Source organism: Haliotis cracherodii, unplaced genomic scaffold (assembly GCF_022045235.1).
Source record: "Haliotis cracherodii isolate W230 unplaced genomic scaffold, xgHalCrac1.p SCAF_5, whole genome shotgun sequence".
NCBI lineage: Eukaryota > Metazoa > Mollusca > Gastropoda > Lepetellida > Haliotidae > Haliotis > Haliotis cracherodii.
In genome coordinates, this window is record NW_027266308.1 from 31,346,476 (window position 1) to 31,364,167 (window position 17,692).

At 38.9% G+C, this 17,692-nt stretch overlaps 2 protein-coding genes across 2 annotated transcripts in view; one reads left to right on the forward strand and one right to left on the reverse strand.

Moving 5' to 3' along the window:
* LOC139442339 (E3 ubiquitin-protein ligase TRIM9-like) overlaps window positions 1-7,288 on the reverse strand; it is a 193,390-nt gene extending 186,102 nt beyond the window's left edge. The window contains exon 1 of the mRNA XM_071223137.1: window positions 6,454-7,288. Within this exon, the coding sequence (XP_071079238.1) occupies window positions 6,454-7,221 (768 nt within the window). The 5' untranslated portion in view covers window positions 7,222-7,288. The remainder of the gene's footprint in view (window positions 1-6,453) is intronic.
* Window positions 7,289-7,467: 179 nt separating this feature from the next.
* Window positions 7,468-17,375, forward strand: LOC139442259 (L-2-hydroxyglutarate dehydrogenase, mitochondrial-like). Its single transcript, XM_071223047.1, has 9 exons — window positions 7,468-7,583; window positions 10,000-10,127; window positions 10,559-10,710; window positions 11,577-11,708; window positions 12,151-12,354; window positions 13,756-13,923; window positions 14,784-14,941; window positions 15,158-15,289; window positions 16,008-17,375. The coding sequence occupies exons 1-9, from the start codon at window positions 7,468-7,470 to the stop codon at window positions 16,201-16,203; spliced, it is 1,386 nt and encodes a 461-aa protein (XP_071079148.1). The 3' UTR covers window positions 16,204-17,375.
* Window positions 17,376-17,692: the final 317 nt, after the last annotated feature.

Below are 17,692 nucleotides of genomic sequence, written 5' to 3' on the forward strand. Positions count from 1 at the left end.
AGCTCACTCACTCACTCTTGAGACGTAAGGACCACACCTATCAACACTATCACAATAACAATCATCGAGCAGGATCACTGAAGCTTAATTGGTAATAATCATAAATAAGTAATGCACACAGAAATAGGATTCTGGAATTAGTTATTACCCTGATATGCAATATGGTTGATTTGTCACACAACAAAGGCCCTGTGACCAATATGAAAACTGTGATGTCTTCTCCACAGTCACCAAATCCATCACTGCATCAATAAAATACAACATTTCACGATTTTTATCAGTCAGTTTTGGGTGCTTACGGCCTTAATGTCTTTATCAACGAATATCATCAGGGCAAATGGGACACAAAGAAGCTGTAGAAACTTCAAACCAGTCTTGGGAAGATATTTTATGATTTAACTGAGTGACAAGATACCACCCGCTATTTTCACTTCCAAGCCGGCCAAGCTGGCCTTTTTGTTAAGACATCACAGAAGTGTGGACAGAAGGCAGACTAGCCAACTTGTCTCCATCACAAGAATCTCAGGCTACAATAATTTAATAAAATAACAGCAACAGTTTTTAACCATCTGGTACTCTTCTAGTACGTAGTGACCTGCCCCTGCATATTGCAGAGTACTTAACTGGATTGTCATTAGGAGCAAACTGCAATAAAAACATGCCCTGGGTTAATGGCAGGGGGTAAAGCATGGACACACTCCAACTCTGAATTACCCCAACGATGTAAATGTGCGCCTACTGCATATGGTACCAGTGTGAGGTAACCATTATGCATGTCTGTGAACATTTGGCATCCTGGAAGCCATTACCTTTCTGTACTGTAGTATTCATTGTAATCAAACAAAGAGATTTGCTCATACGAAGTAAGTAATTCTGGGGTGGATTTCTGACCTTCAAGAATGCAGTGCAATGTAAAGTCCCTCGTATTAATAAGACATGCAATTTTGAAATAACAGGGAGCAATATTGGATTCATGATTTATCAATCTAATCGCAGTTCTGTCTTTGATTCTGGCTCAACAGTTGAAAGGTTTACGCTAATAGATTTCCAAAACTACAGACATCCATTACTGAATCTGTTTCTTTCTTTGCAAATGGGTCATTATACCAATATAATTGAAAATATCCATTGCGCTAACGCAAAAGATGGCAATAATAAAATCCCCTATTTTCACTTGATCACAGAAACAACATAACCTACAACTGGCAGAAATGTCCCAGAATAGATATCCTATTGTTTTGCCCATGAATATCAATGAATAAATCCAACTGAATATGCCTCCATACAAGCACCTGTCTCAGAACCCAAGCAATGATTTCCTTTATGAAACAATAGAAAGAGGTCTGGATTTATGCTTTTTATGCTTTGTCCTGCTTTTAGTCAATATTGATGTGAACTGGAAGACAATGGAATATGGAATACACTTAAATGTTGGTGAAACCTATCAATACCAAGTCCCATGGTGACACGGTGTCTGGGGTCATAATGGGGCTAGTTGCACATGTACACTCCACAACGTTGGCATGTGCTTGTAACAATTCAAAGGACTTCCATTGTCATAAACAAGCCAATTTGAGGTTTGCTAATATGGACATGAGCAGCAACAGGGTAGGTCAGACGCATCTTCGTGTTTTATTTAAACAGAAAACTAAGTAACACAACCATAAACATATTTCATGATATTGTGAGAATGGTATTGCATCACTGTTAGCCCTATTCAATACAGCAAGGGGAGGACAAGTGGGCCTCTTAATTGTACTTGGCAATTGAAGCCTGGGTCTACGAGGTAGGCTACACTATCCCTGGTCATAAAAACACACACACACACACACACACACACACACACACACACACACACACACACACACACACACACACACACACACACACACACACACACACTCACTCACTCAGTGCAGTTCAAGTAAACTTTTTGTTCTGGGCATTGTGGCCTGAATAACTACATATAAGTGAGAGGGTGGGAATTAAAATTTGATATCACATCAACAATATTTCAGCCACATAATTACTAGATATAAACAACTAGGATTTTTTAAATATTATTACATAAAATAATTTTGAATTAATAAAAAAAAAAACAACCTGAGATACCATTCAGAGAGAAGTTTACATGAACTCGATGATTGGTCATTTTGTACAAAATGCCAACTTAGTATGATAGTATGATGGTGAAGTAGTTATCTGTACACAAGCATGATTGTTGAAGTGACTGATCTGCCCATACAAGTTGACGATCAACTGAAATGGTTCATCAATCACCTGATGCCAACAATAATGACGGAATGACAGTCAAGAAAGCCGCTTATTAAGGTTCACATTGATTGCATGAATTGATGGAGAAAACGATGAGAGGTAATCAATGCAAACATGACAGTTTGGACAGAGTATTGCACCTATACAGTAAGCAATAGGCAGTGATTGACATGCCAGTCAGAGGCCCATATAGCTCATCCACGATGTTAACAGGCAAAAACCTTGTTGGGTACATCTTGGAGTTTAAGAAATCAATACTGGCTCCTTTGGTCGAATCTCTATCACACCTCTGCCAATCTGTAACTCAATTTGCCTTGAGGAGTTGAGGGGTTAGGAACTGCCCGAGCACATCCTCTTCTTAGGCACTAGAGTGACTTTACTTGCCCACTAAAGAGCTAAAAGGGAAACATGAATAGTCTTTCTAAAAGAAACCCAGCCTAAAAAACATTTAAAAAAGGTATCACTAGCTTTTAGATTATTCCAATCCCAACTAATACAAAAATAAATCTTGAAATGGGGAACTTTTCAAAAGTCATTTTAGACATAAAAACATATTAATTCTAAATTTTGTCTAATGATATTCTTCTTATGAAATTAAGTATCATAACAGGCCCATCCTACTAATGAAGTAGTGACACAGAAGCTGTAGTGACACCCTCCCTGCATTAGTGAGATGGGATAAGGTCTGTCTGGTCACTGCATCAGCGTTGGGAGGAGAGTGAAAGTCAGGAGGGCTTGCTGTAGAGAGAGGGAGTGAATTGTTCACCACGGCAGAGCTATCGGCCAGCGTAAGGGATCCTGGGTCTCCAATGTGTGTTACAGGCCCACAGACAGACTGCTGGCGCCATTTGAATACCAAGGAACCCATGTTCAAACAATTGAACTAACAACCCGCACGCCAACGACGTAGGGCTACCTTACTGCATGTCAGTTGCAACACAATGCAACTATCATCTACTCATCCATGATATGGGGAGGCTGTGACGGTTTATCTTCCACTCCCATTTGGTAAGATCGTAGGAAAGACAGAGGATTATACTGATAGTTGGAGAGCGGTCTCACTGCCATAAGTCTAATTGGGCCTCATGGGATTGGGGAAAGTGAGTGGAGAGATGAACCTCCTTGAATGTGCAAACAGCTCACTACACCAACATATCGTATTCAGCATCTCGCTGTTATCTTTTCATACACAGTCACTAGTATCAGGTGCAGCTATGTTAAGACTACAGTCCATTAACATATTAACTTTTAAGCTTTATCATACTATTACCATATTAGTTTTTCTGTAATATCAAATCATGAAAAGCCTGGTGCTTTTTGTAAAACAGAGGCTGTAACCAAACCTGAAACTGTATCTTTATGTTATGGGAATAACAAACATATTCTGTTATACCTTCTTATGCAAGCATATGTGGAAATCTTTGAAGTGTTTTTGGTGGATATATATAGACAATTGAATTTACAGCATCGTAGCAAGTATGTTTCAGCTGTAGCTAAGGCAAAGCTATATGAGAATGGTTATAGACTCAGTGATATTTCAAATGACCTCATTATCCTCAAACATGGTAAAATTGCTGAAGGCTACAAATAACCGTGCTCCTGATCACCAGGATGACCCTAATTTATGGTAAAGTCCCTTTCATCTCTTATGACATGTTTATCCCTCTCAAATACAACACATACAACATGTACACCATTTACTTCACATTTTACAAACATTTTCTTTTTAAAACTACATCAAACAATCTTGCTGCTAACAGTTACAGACTGTAAGATCCATACTATCAGAACAACATTTATTTTTTAGGTCTTATCAGGTAGAACAGTGCAAACCTCAAAATTACTTGTGAAAGAAAGAGAGTAGCAATGCCCACAAGTACAAGATATAAGAAAGAGGAGTAGTTATCAGCACAGTTGTATCTACGAGAGACGTGAAGACGGCACTGCAAGGCGAGCTGCTCTCTCCCTGTCTCTCTATGTGATTACCTGCCAGATGACATGGACCCAACTATGCTAGTTTCTCAGTGAACTGAAAGACCCAGTTCACAAAGATTACCAGTGCAATGTATTTATGGAAGTAGGAAGTTCATATTTGGTTTGACGTTTTACTTGATGAGTTATGTGTACTTTGAAAAGGACTACACATCATGTTTTAATCTGTACTTCACAGATGAAAGTGTGGAGTTGAGTGAAGTTTGGAAATGTGTTACAAATTTGTCAATAGGTGTTTCATGTGTATCCATGGTTGAGAAAGGCAAATATCCTTAATAGTTGACTCCAGTAAAGTGTACAACCAGATCCTTTACAAGATCCAAGCTTGATAAAAATCACTACTCAACTTTATTCCAAATATCCCTAATATGATTGGTCACAGTGGGGACATTTTGACATTGAGAAATGTCTTATAAAGTTGCAAAAAAGATATGTTTAGTGTACTATTCATGGTCCAGGAGGAAACCATCCCCCACACCAACCCACCACACCCACAAATATTGCATTCAATGTATTACAATGTACGTCACAACATACAAATGTTTCCCAAAAAATAATATCACCCATCCTTCAATAAAGTTTTTATATAGTTTCCAAAAGTTGCTTGTGGTACACATTTAAGGTTGAGCCAGGCAGATATCCATAGTATATTGCTACAATATTAAAATGTACAACAATGATACACATGGTACAAGGTTTATAAAGTCACCACCTATCTATTCCACATCCATAATCCCTACAGGAAGAATTAATATTTTAAAACTTGCAATATGACTTGTCATCAACACTCAATACCAAATTTCTCATTCTCATCATGCATGATCAATAAAGGCCCATGCCAGATTTCCAACACATTTTCTACCAGCTAACCAAATATGACAGTTGGTGTGACTAAAGGGTCTTTTGTTAAGGGCCGTTCCAGGTGTTAGGGTTCAGCGAGCCCCCTCGGAGGACTGGCTGGACCCTAGCTGTGGCGCCACACACAATAGGGGACAGTCACAGCCAGGGCTTGGCTGGTCACAGGGGGTGTGGGTTCACATACGCTCATACATCTTCCACACACTCAGTCGGGAATTGCTATGATTAATATTTGGCTTAATAGAAAATCTAATCAAAGATCCTAAAATTAGATCTTACATTTCAACTCAAGCAGATCCTATCCTGTATTTGGATATTTCAAAGAAAATCTCATAATAAAGATGTCCTATTACATTTAAATCATAGTGCTCATTTCTTCAGAACAATACACCTACAGTGTTGACCACATGTACTGATGGAGGTATTTCCTTATGGTCTAATAATGCAGCAACAAACAGAGTAATTTGAATCTGAACTTTCCTGTACAGCAATAGACTCAGATGGAGGAGATGTCTACTAAGCTTCCATTGAACGAACCAGCAATGCATACGTTCAGTATGACTGGAATTAAAGCCTGTCAGAGTGTTTTTATTGTAAATCCCCAATGGGTCGAGGCCTGACACAGAAAGGGAGTGTATTTATTACAAATGATCCCCACTTCAGCATATATTGCACATTAAATACACAATATATCTCTACTATACTACTTTCTGACATGCTACACAGTAATGACAATCATCAGGCATGGCACTTGAAATGACTGATGTTTGTCATGAAATCCATACTACTTTTCCTTTCAGGCCATTGTACTCCTTCAGTGACTTTTCGGAAGTTGTGTATTTCATGTCAATCATGACGACATAAATTAGCAATATACAGACAGACAATTAAGGGTACTGAAATAGAGGTGAAATTTAAAGCTCAATAGATCAAATGCAAACTGGCTTTGAGAGATCACATGACTGATTTATATCAAGGTTGTCAAATTGCAAATCTTTGTGTTATTCTTTTATAAGATTGAAAGAACAATCATTATAAATCCACTTTGTGCAGTGTATTACAAGACCAGTTCATACTCATACATGCAGCTATATACAAAGCTGTGTAACGAATCTGATCTACACATCCTTGTATATTGCGTGTCAATAAATACATCGATTTGAAAAAACACATGTACACCACAGTGTTTATTGGTCTGTGGGTTAGCATTCTAGGCCGTGTGGCTTGTATATACTGAACAGGGGGTCTAATCTACACGGGTTTGTGTATTAGGATTAGGGGATGTACGTCGTTCAAGGATGTGGGTGTAATCATAACAATGAAACTTACCTTAGACCCTTTACACAAAGCCCCTAAAGCTTGTACATCATGAGTGGTATGGCGTCCTTCCTGAGAACAGGTAAAACACACAGGTATTTTACATCCAGTGCAAAACATGCTCAGCTGCTCCTCCGAATGTTCGTAACATTTAGCATCCTTGGATTTGTTTTTGGCCCTGAGGATCGTCTTCCCCTGGGCAGGGGCGACCAGATTATGTTTTGCCAGTGACCCTCGGGACGGGTGACAACTATCGCGACAGGTATCACAGTAGAACACCTCGCATTGCTCACACATAGTTGTAGCGTTGGAACTGCCATTTTCACAAAGTTCACATTTAATCTCAACATGCTTTTGTTGGGTGTATTTATCCACGATCGCTTCTAGAACACGATGTGGGGGTAGCGCATGAGCCCCGGAGTCGTCAAGAAACACAAGCTTGTGACACAGGGGACACTTAATTCCATAGGTGCAACTCTGTAGCGTCTGGGTAAAGATGTTGGCCAGGCTTGGGGTACCCACGTAGCTTGATGGTCGGCTATTACATACCACCCCGCTGTCAGTTTCCGAAACGATGCTGACTTTGTCAATTTCAGGAAAGTCGACGGTGTCGTTGATTACCTGGGTGCCGTCTTCGCTACATGTCACTTGCGGAATCAACTGCTGAGCAGGTTCCTGCAGATTGACAGCACAGGCCATGCAGAAAGAGTGTGAACAAGGAAATAAAACTGGTTTAGTATAAAATCGTCGGCAGATCGGACATTTCAACTCTTCCTCCATTTCCTCACACCTTGCCACTGAGGTGCTTTCCGCCTTCCAACCAAGCGGTATCACAAGCGTGCGATTCTCGGCTCTCTCCGCTACACAACGGTAAACAAGGCGGACTCAACCGAACGCCGGCGAACTCGCGCAGGTGCCCGTCGGCATTTCACGAGAAAACATTCCATTGCAAATCTCAAAGCAGTTGCCTCCCTTTATATGATAGAGACATAAGGTTCAGAATAGCGTGCAGTTATTTCGGTCATTATGGCTGCTTCCATCGTAAGGGGACGGTTGTTGCAGAGTTCGCGGATACGATTATGCGAATATTTCCCGTACTCTAGCAGTTGCATTTGGCAGACACACAGACATGCTAGTTCGGGGTATGACAGACACGTGATTTAGGCGTTGACATGTCATTAATTTCCATAGATTTGTAGGCAAGTTTAATTGATCAGACATTTGACAAGTAGGACTTGTGTAACACACAGCTTCCTTCAATTTTATGTAGGTTGACCATTATCTATAAGGTTAAAGAAAGTTATATGTCAAACCAACATGTGCATTGCATGTGGTTGCCTGCTCGTCACACCATAAAGGTCCATGGATTCCGTAACGTCATCAGTAGACAGGGCTCATTAACATTTACCAACACACATATAAATAAAACAATTGTTTGAAACTTTCAGTGATTTAGTCACAGGTAGGGCTGTGACGGGTAACTCGGGTATCCACAGGAATACCCGGACCCGTGGTTAGTCAAGTGATACATTGTTTAATGACAAAAATTATCTAGAATTCTATGGTTACACTACCATAATCCATAAAAGTCACTAATGTTATCATTTCTTTCTAACTATGCACCCATTCCTTCTGATTCTTCATATGGTTGAATAAAGATATAACTTAATTCAACTTCGTTGTTTGAATGACCAGATTGTTTAATACATGTATCTAAATACGTTTTGCCAGGGCTATGCTAAAAATGTTCCTGATCAGACATTTTGAGACATCTCCTGAGACCTACAGTGGGTACCTGGGTAGGGGTAATAGGGGGGTGGGTACCCGGGTAGTAAATTTGGACTCGTCCCAGCCCTGGTCACAGGACACATTGTGTTTGATTATCATGGTTTAACCGATTATATGTTATCTTCATAATGATAAAAGTTTCCTTTCACATTCTAATGGAAACTTTTATCATTCACATTCTAATGGACCCGTGAAGATTCCGGGGTAGAATAGGTCTTCAGCAACCCATGCTTGCCGTTAAAGGCGACTATGCTTGTCGTAAAAGGCGACTAACGGGATCAGGTGGTCAGGCTCGCTGACTTGGTTGATGCACGGTCATCAATCCCAATTGCGTGGGTTGATGCTCATGATGCTAATCACTGGATTGTCTGGTCCAGACTCGATCATTTACAGACCGCCGTCATATAGCTGGAATATTGCTGAGTGCTGCGTTGAACAACAAACCAACCAAATCACATTCTAATGTATATCATTTCATCAAATTGGAAAGAAAAAATGTGTAATGGAAGCACCCTGATTATCAAGTATTAATTGTTTTTAATATGATAGATGTTTGCTTTCAAATTCCCATCTCACATATCATTTCATCAAAATTGAAAAAAAGTTTGATGGAAATAGACCTGTCTATTGTGTTTCCTGTTCAATTAATGACATTGAGCCATCTTGTTTTCACAGCACACAACCCATTAAAAGTAAATATGACAAAAAAATGCACAGTTATCTAAAACATTTCACACCTGACCAGCCTTCATTTTCCAGAAAGCCTTGATGATATCCTCGTGACAACTTGATAGAGTGCCTTTCATTTTAAGACACAACTAATTAATTGAGTTTAAGGGAATGGAACAGATAACGAAATCAGCCAGCCCTTACTACTAATTAGTTTATTAGAAGAGACAGCATAGCTATGAGTAATATGTCTGTTGTGCCTGGTAATTAGCACACACACAACACTGGGGTAATAACAAACCAATATATGCCAGAGCTCAGTAGATAGGCAATAGACTGATTTACATTTCAGCTTAGGTCACGTTGACCTTACAACTTATCTAACAATTCTTTCAAATAAAGTTAAAAAACCTATGAATGTATAATTATTGAGTAGGACATAAGATTGTCTTGTTCACATTCTCCCTAAATACTTGAGGTACTTGTTAGTAAACAAGCTTCTTTTAAAGAAAATCTAGTACATAAAAAACTTATTAAAGATTCTTTCTCTTTGAAGAAATGAATTCTCTTTTACATTCCATTCAAGTCAATTAGGAATGGACTCCAGAAAACCACATGAAAGGCGAAATTGCTTTAGGTTTGCAATCTTCATTAAAGTTCTAATGATTAGCACGTGGACTTGAGGCGCGTGGTTTTCACCCATGTCTGTGACGGTACAAAATGAGAAACGTGTCACTTAAAAATTTCAAATAAATTTAATTAGTAATTATTGATTTAATTATGAAGTGTTCCAAAGGATAAACTTTATACCAATTAATATATTCATGAATTTTTTAAGAAATGTCATGTTTTCATAAAGGGTAAAAATGTAATTATCTGATTTTTCATAGATGTAAATGTAATTTTTATTCCCACCATTGCATCACTGTGTACCCCTCCTTGAGGAAAAGGAATTGATTAAGAAATGTCATCTTTTCTTGTGACTCAAACATGTGTGAATGGATCCTGGCATTTTAATTCTCACTGCTTCAATTTGACATCTGAACCTTAGCCACATCAAATTCCACTCCTTGATTGCTCACATCAGTTTCAATATTTCAGTAGCCAAACCTCAGAGTATGACGTCATCATCGTCGGTGGGGGCATTGTGGGCATGGCCACAGCAAGGGAGATGAAAATGAGACATCCTCAACTTTCGTTTGCCGTGGTTGAAAAAGAAAATATCCTGGGTAGTCAATTATTTTCTTCCATTTGATGATAACCAATCTGTGTTTAGTTGATACAAAATGTTCCGTGTGATAAAAGCCTTATACTCCACTTCAGTTGGATATAGATATATGTATGGCTGACAGAGTTACCCCCCTTGTTGTGTTTGTTTTCAACCATTATGTGTGCTGTTTGAAACATTTTTTGAGAACTACTTATATTTGGTCACTTATTGATGGAGTAAAATTATTAAGTTTGATCACCATTATCATTATGTTCACAGTTGATAATGAAATGAAGCATGCATAAAATCATCCAATGCACACATGCATTATTGGTAAGAAATTCAGCTTCTAATATCAAATATATTTTTATATCAGTACTATTACTCTTAATACATCTACCACTCCTTGCACAGATAATTTTGATAATATCAATGTATAAATTGCTTCAGCGGCCCACCAGAGTGGCAACAATAGTGGTGTGATACATGCAGGCATCTATTACACCCCTGGGACCCTCAAGGCCAAGCTGTGTGTGGAGGGACTTGAACTTGCATACAAGTACTGTGATGAACATAATGTGCCATACAAGAAGGTTGGCAAGGTCAGTACGCAATAGATAGAACTACCATCCTGTTGCATTCTACCATTTTGTTTATGCTAGTGTTACAGTTAGGTAATAGTCCGGTGCCTTAGTGTCGTAAAATGTTTTCCTGTTAAGTGAAAAAAGATAATTAGTGTCCATACATGAAACTAAATCTACTTATGATCTAAAATGACAAATTTGGGGTGATAGGCACAGAAGGATTTTGTACAGACTGGTGTTGGGGAATTGGTTGAGATGTTATCATTGATTATTATTTATCACTAGTTGGTTAGATACTGATCAATCATTGGTAATAATCAGTGACGGTTAAAATGTGTATTTTCAAGATATTTACGTCAAAATATCTGTTTTCATCATTGATTATCATGACTTGAATTTTTATCAACAGAATTCAATGGATGAAATTGTCTTGTTTATTATTTATGAGTTCATTTTGTGTTATTATGTACTGATTTATGGAAGATAATGAATGGTTTAATAATTGAAATAAAGAATGTGTCAAATAAACTTCTGTTTTACACAACTGATAATGGACATTGAAAATGGATTGAACATAATTGATCATTGGAACACATCATTAGCTCCTACATCAGTGTACATTACGTTGTTTCTGCAGAATTATCATCCTTTATCTTGAAGAGCGGAAGCAGTTTTTTTGTCATTGGGGTTTGTATCCATCATCCTTGTTGGGGAGAATGGGTAGGCTTGTGGTTAAAGTGTTCGCTTGTCATGTCTCTCTCTCACTCACTCACTCACTCACTCACTCACTCTTGTTGCAAAATTGCATGTTCTTGGCACAGTTGTATGATATAAGTAGTTATTGATGTTCTCAATTAATAATGACGTAGTGATGTTATTTTCAGCTAATCGTGGCTGTAGAGCCAGATGAGATTCCCCGACTAGACAAACTGTACGAGCGAGGACTTGAAAATGGTGTGAAGGATCTTCGAGTGCTGGGTCCGAATGAAATCAAGGACATAGAACCCAACTGTGTGGTAGGTAAGACACAATCACTCCCAACACCAGCAAATGTACAAACTTTAGCACAAAACCTTTGACCTCACACCCAAGAAGATCCTTGCCAGAAATGTGTTGGGCACTCGTATATGAAAGAATATTTCCCTTGTTTTGGACACATACATTACTCCAGTGTGGTATTTTGGGGGGGACTTAAGGATTTCTGCCCACACTTAAAAATCAATCAGTCGCTGCATTAGGTTCAGTTTTTTTCTTGTGTCAGTTATAAACACCGTAAATATCAAGCATTGTCAAGCACAATTTAAAAAAAAATGGACAAAAGATTTAAAAGCTACCGATATTATATTTTATATTTATTATTATCCCCATATTTTCCATTTTTTAACGTGTCAGGTTGTGAATGTGTAAAGTATAAGAATATTGTGAAATACTACATGTTTCTGTTTCCATTCCTTATAGGGCCTTAAAGCCATCCACTCACCACATACAGGCATCGTAGACTGGGGAGTGGTCACCAGAGATTATGGGAAAACATTTGAGAAACTTGGTGGACATGTTTTCACTAACTACGAAGTGACCAAGTTTGACGTATCCAGGGAGAGTGGGGAAGGAAGCACTGGTGGCCTTCAGTATCCAGTCACAATATCGGGAAAAAATACTCAAGTACGTTCATGTTATTTGAATTTGGTTTTATGCAGCTGTTAACATATAATGCATGAGCAACCTGTAAAAAGTCAAGTCTGGCGCAGATAAACCAGTGGTTGATTGCCTGAGCATAATATTACTCTGTCTCAGTAGGACCAGCAACCAGTAAAATTGGTCCTCGGCACCTCCATCTTCCCGAGGCAAGAGAGTTAACTGACTATAAAGGTCCAGTTTCCACCCTTGCAGAACTAGGCTGGTATTATGATGTTACATTTTGGCTGGACTAACGAGTCTATGCATAGTCCAATCAAAATCGTGCAATGAAATCGAAGTACGGATAGTAAACATTGCAGGATTTGTAAAGCATGTGCACCGCCAACTTGTTGTCAACAGAAATTTTCCAAGTCTTTTCATGTTTTTGATCAAGGTGCTCATGTGATTTGATGCACTTCACGATGAAAGACCGGTTTTATCACAACATTGATCTTGATTATCAATCAGATCGTCTTTTTGTTTGAAACAAATGTAAGTGTTATGAGAGGTGGAATCTGATTGGTCTAAAGGAGAGGCTTAGAAGGGACATAACTCGTAATAACCACTGGTGGCGCTAAATCGAGACCAGGAATTCCAGCCTAGTTCAGCAAGGGTGGAAACTGGACTTTTAAAGTCAGTCAACTCCCTTGCCTCGGGAAGATGCAGCACCTCTGAAGCATGAGGAAGTAGGATCAGTTGGTCCGGCTCCATGACTCGTTTGATTGCATGTCATAGTACACCAACAGCATGGGACATGGCTGATGATAATAATCGCTGGTTTGTTTGTCTGGTTCAGACTCCATTAGTTACAGGCCGCCGTCACAAAGCTGGAATACCGGTATTGCTGATTTTGGCATAAAACAAGCATAGGACGAACATGATGATGCCTATTCTACCCCAGAACTCCTTTGGTTAATTTGTTTTGTGTAAAGAAGTTGGATTGGTTTGTGGTACATTGTCAATCATCATTGGGGATCACACTGAGTAATGTGAACTGTAACCTTTCCATTCAGGCAGACTTGACTGAATCTTGTAGACAGACTTTCAGTTTGGAGTTATGGATCTATGTCAATTGATATTTAATGTTCAGCTGGTAGTGACTGAAGCCCTCTCCTCACTCAATACCCCTTTTCTGCAAGTTTAAGTATGTTAGCTATGTGCCTGATGGGTTATGGGTTTTCAGACGCTTAAGAAACATTTGTTGTTCTCTCTCTAATGACATTAACAACTGTGAAACATCTCATTAACTTTTGAAAGACAACTTTCTCTTAAAAACAAGCCATCATCTGAGTATTTACAATGTTTGTGTGATGCTACACCCCCCATGCTCGTCCAAAATTGTGTGATGTCCGAAGACCTATGATCCACCGATATATTTTTGTCCAGAATGTTGACTTGCGGTGTAAATATGTGGTGACGTGTGGCGGTCTGCAGTCGGACAAGTTGGCGGAGAAGTCCGGGTGTAACAGGGAACCACGGATTGTGCCCTTCAGAGGAGAGTACCTGGAACTCATACCCGAGAAATGTGACCTGGTGCGGGGAAATATCTACCCTGTACGTATGAAGGAGAAACAGTTTTAGGTCTTGGGGACAACTTTTTTTATCATACAAAACTGGCTCCCACAGGAGATATCTCTTGGGTGAGATCAAGCGATATCTACATTGTAGATATTGCTGTAATGAAATTGCATCACAATGCTTTGCAGACCATTGTGACGTCAGTGGTTACCATGATGTCACAATCAAATGGCATCACTAAGGGCTCTGCTACTGAAGCTGTCAGCAGTACTTTTTACATTTAAGACACTGCTTATTACTATCTACAAACTTAAAAAGTTTGAAGAATGATGTTGAGTGATAAATAAAATCTCACCCTCATATCTTTTAATATCAAATATCAACACTCATTAAAAGTAGAAAAGCTCCTCGGCAAGACTCAGAGTTTTTCCACTTTTATCGAGTGTTGATATATTTGTTATCAAAAGACATGAGGGTGAGATTCTCTATTTACACCACATATTTATGACTGCCTGGTAAAAGTTGTTTCTGGAGCTCAAAATCCTTTTAATATTCGTACAAAAGACATGAAGATTTTATGTTTCATGCAATCGAGGTTGATCTGTTTCTAGGATTTGGTGTTACTCTTTTCCATATATGATTATGAGGCAATATATGGCTAAACTTTCACATAAAAGCATCTATTGGAGACCTGACCTCTATTTCTTCATTTTGTTTACTTTTCCTGAACCTACAGCTGTAGGTACAGTTTCGCTACTTTGGGCTTTTTCCATATCACTGTTCCCTCTAGACCCAGTGTGTGTTAGTGACCTGGCCATTACAGGTAAGCATCATCATTGTGAAAGGTAATATTTATTGTCATATTAACGGACTAGCCCCTCTGTTCTGTTGTCGAGGTTCCTGATCCCCGCTTTCCGTTCCTGGGTGTTCACTTCACGCCGCGTGTGGATGGGAACGTGTGGCTGGGCCCAAATGCAGTCCTGGCCTTCAAGAGAGAGGGATACGGATACACGGAAATAAACATACCAGAACTAGCAGATGCTCTCAGCTTCAGGTATCCACCTCAAATACCCCTGGTACAATTTGAAGATACACAAACCACTTGGAAAATGACTTGATAATGAGCACAGGATTTGATAGATTGGTGCACAACTTCAAAATCGCACTGCCAATTGTAGATGACAGCAGATGTTAGGAGATGTACCTATACAAATATAGAAGGATTTGGAATAGACCTGTTTTTAACTTTTTAACTTTTCTTTGTTTCCAGAGGCTTAAGGAAACTGGCGTGGCGACATTTAGGGTTTGGAGTGAAAGAAATGTATAAGGGGATTTATTACAGAGCCCAGGTTAAACAACTACAGAGATTTGTGCCTTCATTGAAGTTCTCTGATGTGAAAAGGTAAAGATGTCCATTTGAAAAGTTAAATAAATTACCAAACATTGCTAAAAAGGGAATCTTTGGCATGGTAGGAAGATAATAAGTCGAACTTGGACTTAAGTCTGGACCCCAATGATCCTGAAATCTTTTTCTGGAGGACTAATGTTTGGAATGTAAACATAAAGGGACAAAATTACTTACCAATAATCTGTGAATCAGGAGGGGCGGTTGGGTAGCCTAGTGGTTAAAGCGTTTGCTTGTCACGCCAAAGACCCGGGTTCAATTCCCGACATTGGTACAATGTGTGAAGCCCATTTCTTGTGTCCCCCTGCCGTGATATTGCTGGAATATTGCTAAAAGCGACGTAAAACCATACTCACTCACTCACTGTTAATCAGGATAACCATGATCTGGTTAGAATTGGTCTTCAGCAACCAATGCTTGTTGTAAGAGGCGACTAACAGGATCAGGTGGTCAAGCTCTCGGACTTGGATGATGGATGTCATTGTATCATAGTTGTGTAGATTGATGCTCATGATGGGAACTACTCGATTATCTGGTTCAGACTCAGTTATTTACAGACAGGTGTAATATAGCTGGAATATTGCTGACAACAAACAAAACAACAAACAAAACAAAACCATTAATAAGAAAAATTGTACTCCGCACTTGAGAGTATGCCTTACGCCCTAATGCATGTACATCTATTTTGAAGTAGAGTGTGCATTTGTATCTCCAGGGGTCCAGCAGGGGTGCGAGCACAGGCTTTGGACAGAGAGGGAAACCTTATTGAGGACTTTGTGTTTGACAAGGGTGAGGGAGACCTTGCTAGTCGCATCCTCCATGTACGGAATGCTCCATCACCCGCTGCTACTTCATCCCTTGCTATTGCCAAGATGGTGGCTGACAAGTGTAAGGAGACATTCAGCTTGTGATGGGACTTCCAGAATTGTGATGGGACTTCCAGGATTGTAGGCTGTTGGTGACGTGAGGACGTTGGTGCTACCCTGTGACTGATACATTTATCAGGATGTCACCCACACGTGTGACAGGCAGCATGGTAGATTTGTAACCAGTATTTAACATGATTGATTCAAACTTTCATAGTTGTGATAAGCCATAGCTGATTTTAAATAACAATCAGTTTTGATCAACCAAATGTCTCAATCGTATTACAGGTTGGTTTTTTTTATAAATTTTACATAATTTATGTGATTTGTTTGAAATTACCAGTGGTTATGGGGATATTTGTTAAAGCTGGAGCTTACCAAGGTTATTTGAATGATTTATGTTTAAGAATCAGTGATACAAATAGTAATGACATATCTATTCAAGATACAATTTCTATTTTCATATATGGTTTTATCAAGTTTATCAAGATGGGATGAGAATATTAGTTGCACATTATGTACAACTGGGTATGTACTATGAATTTATGGGTTTTCTACTTCTATACACAATATCATTCACCTGATGAAGGGGCCAGATGTAGCCTTGAAACCAGACAAAGAGGCAAAAGGTAACATCAAAACATTTTTTCAACCTCAAACCATATCACCATAAACCAGGTGATTAAAACTAAGAGGCCTTATTATAGTTTAGGTGATAGACAAACTATGGAGACCTGTTGACCTGACAGTGCCAAATATCCCAGATTTGATAACAACTTCCAATTTAGCAAATCAAGGGTACAGAGTAGTGTCCCTTTGTACATGACATTATCTACAGTAATGCTCTAGAAGTAGATATTGACTAACTGGTGATTCAATCTATATACAAGGAAACTGACAAAATATGATTATGACATGGCAGTTTGTATGCGTTTGAACATGCTATTGACAGTGAACCAAGAGATCAATGTGCAATAAGTTTTATAAGGACAGTGCTCCAGTCTTGTGGCCACACCCACAATATGGGTTTTAGTAACTTCAAGCAAACCTTCTAGGACTGTCAATTAGTCAGCCTAGTTTACCTGTTTTTGTAACACTTCTGTGTTACATATTGTAACCTTTGAAATAAGGCACGGCAGATCTGGCTCGAGTTTTCTGCCAACTATAGCAACATACAGCAGACAGAAACGTGGTGCTTGTTCCACCTTGTGGCACATTATGTGAGACTCGTTGACATGATTGATTGCTTGTCATCATACCTACAGCATTGGAACATTGCTCATAATATGGATTACTAGTACATGTGGTCCAGATTTGATTATTTACAAGCATGTCTGATATGTCTGAAATACTGCTGATTTTGGTGTTAAAGAACAACTTAATTGTGGTACTTCATAGTGGATGTCCTTAAACAAACAAAAAACAAACACACACACACACACACAGAAATATCAGTGGAAGTTAAAATGTATGTACCACTGTATGTATTATGAGGAGTAGTTATTCATATATTTGGTGGTTATATTTCATGTTT

What these genes read in the sequence shown, in the direction of transcription:
- LOC139442259 (XM_071223047.1), top strand. Translation starts at nt 7,468, where the DNA reads ATGGCTGCTTCCATCGTAAGGGGACGGTTGTTGCAGAGTTCGCGGATA. An exon ending in TATCGGGAAAAAATACTCAA is followed by an intron (nt 12,355 to 13,755) that starts GTACGTTCATGT and finishes ATTTTTGTCCAG; the next exon opens with AATGTTGACTTGCGGTGTAA. An exon ending in GCAGATGCTCTCAGCTTCAG is followed by an intron (nt 14,942 to 15,157) that starts GTATCCACCTCA and finishes CTTTGTTTCCAG; the next exon opens with AGGCTTAAGGAAACTGGCGT.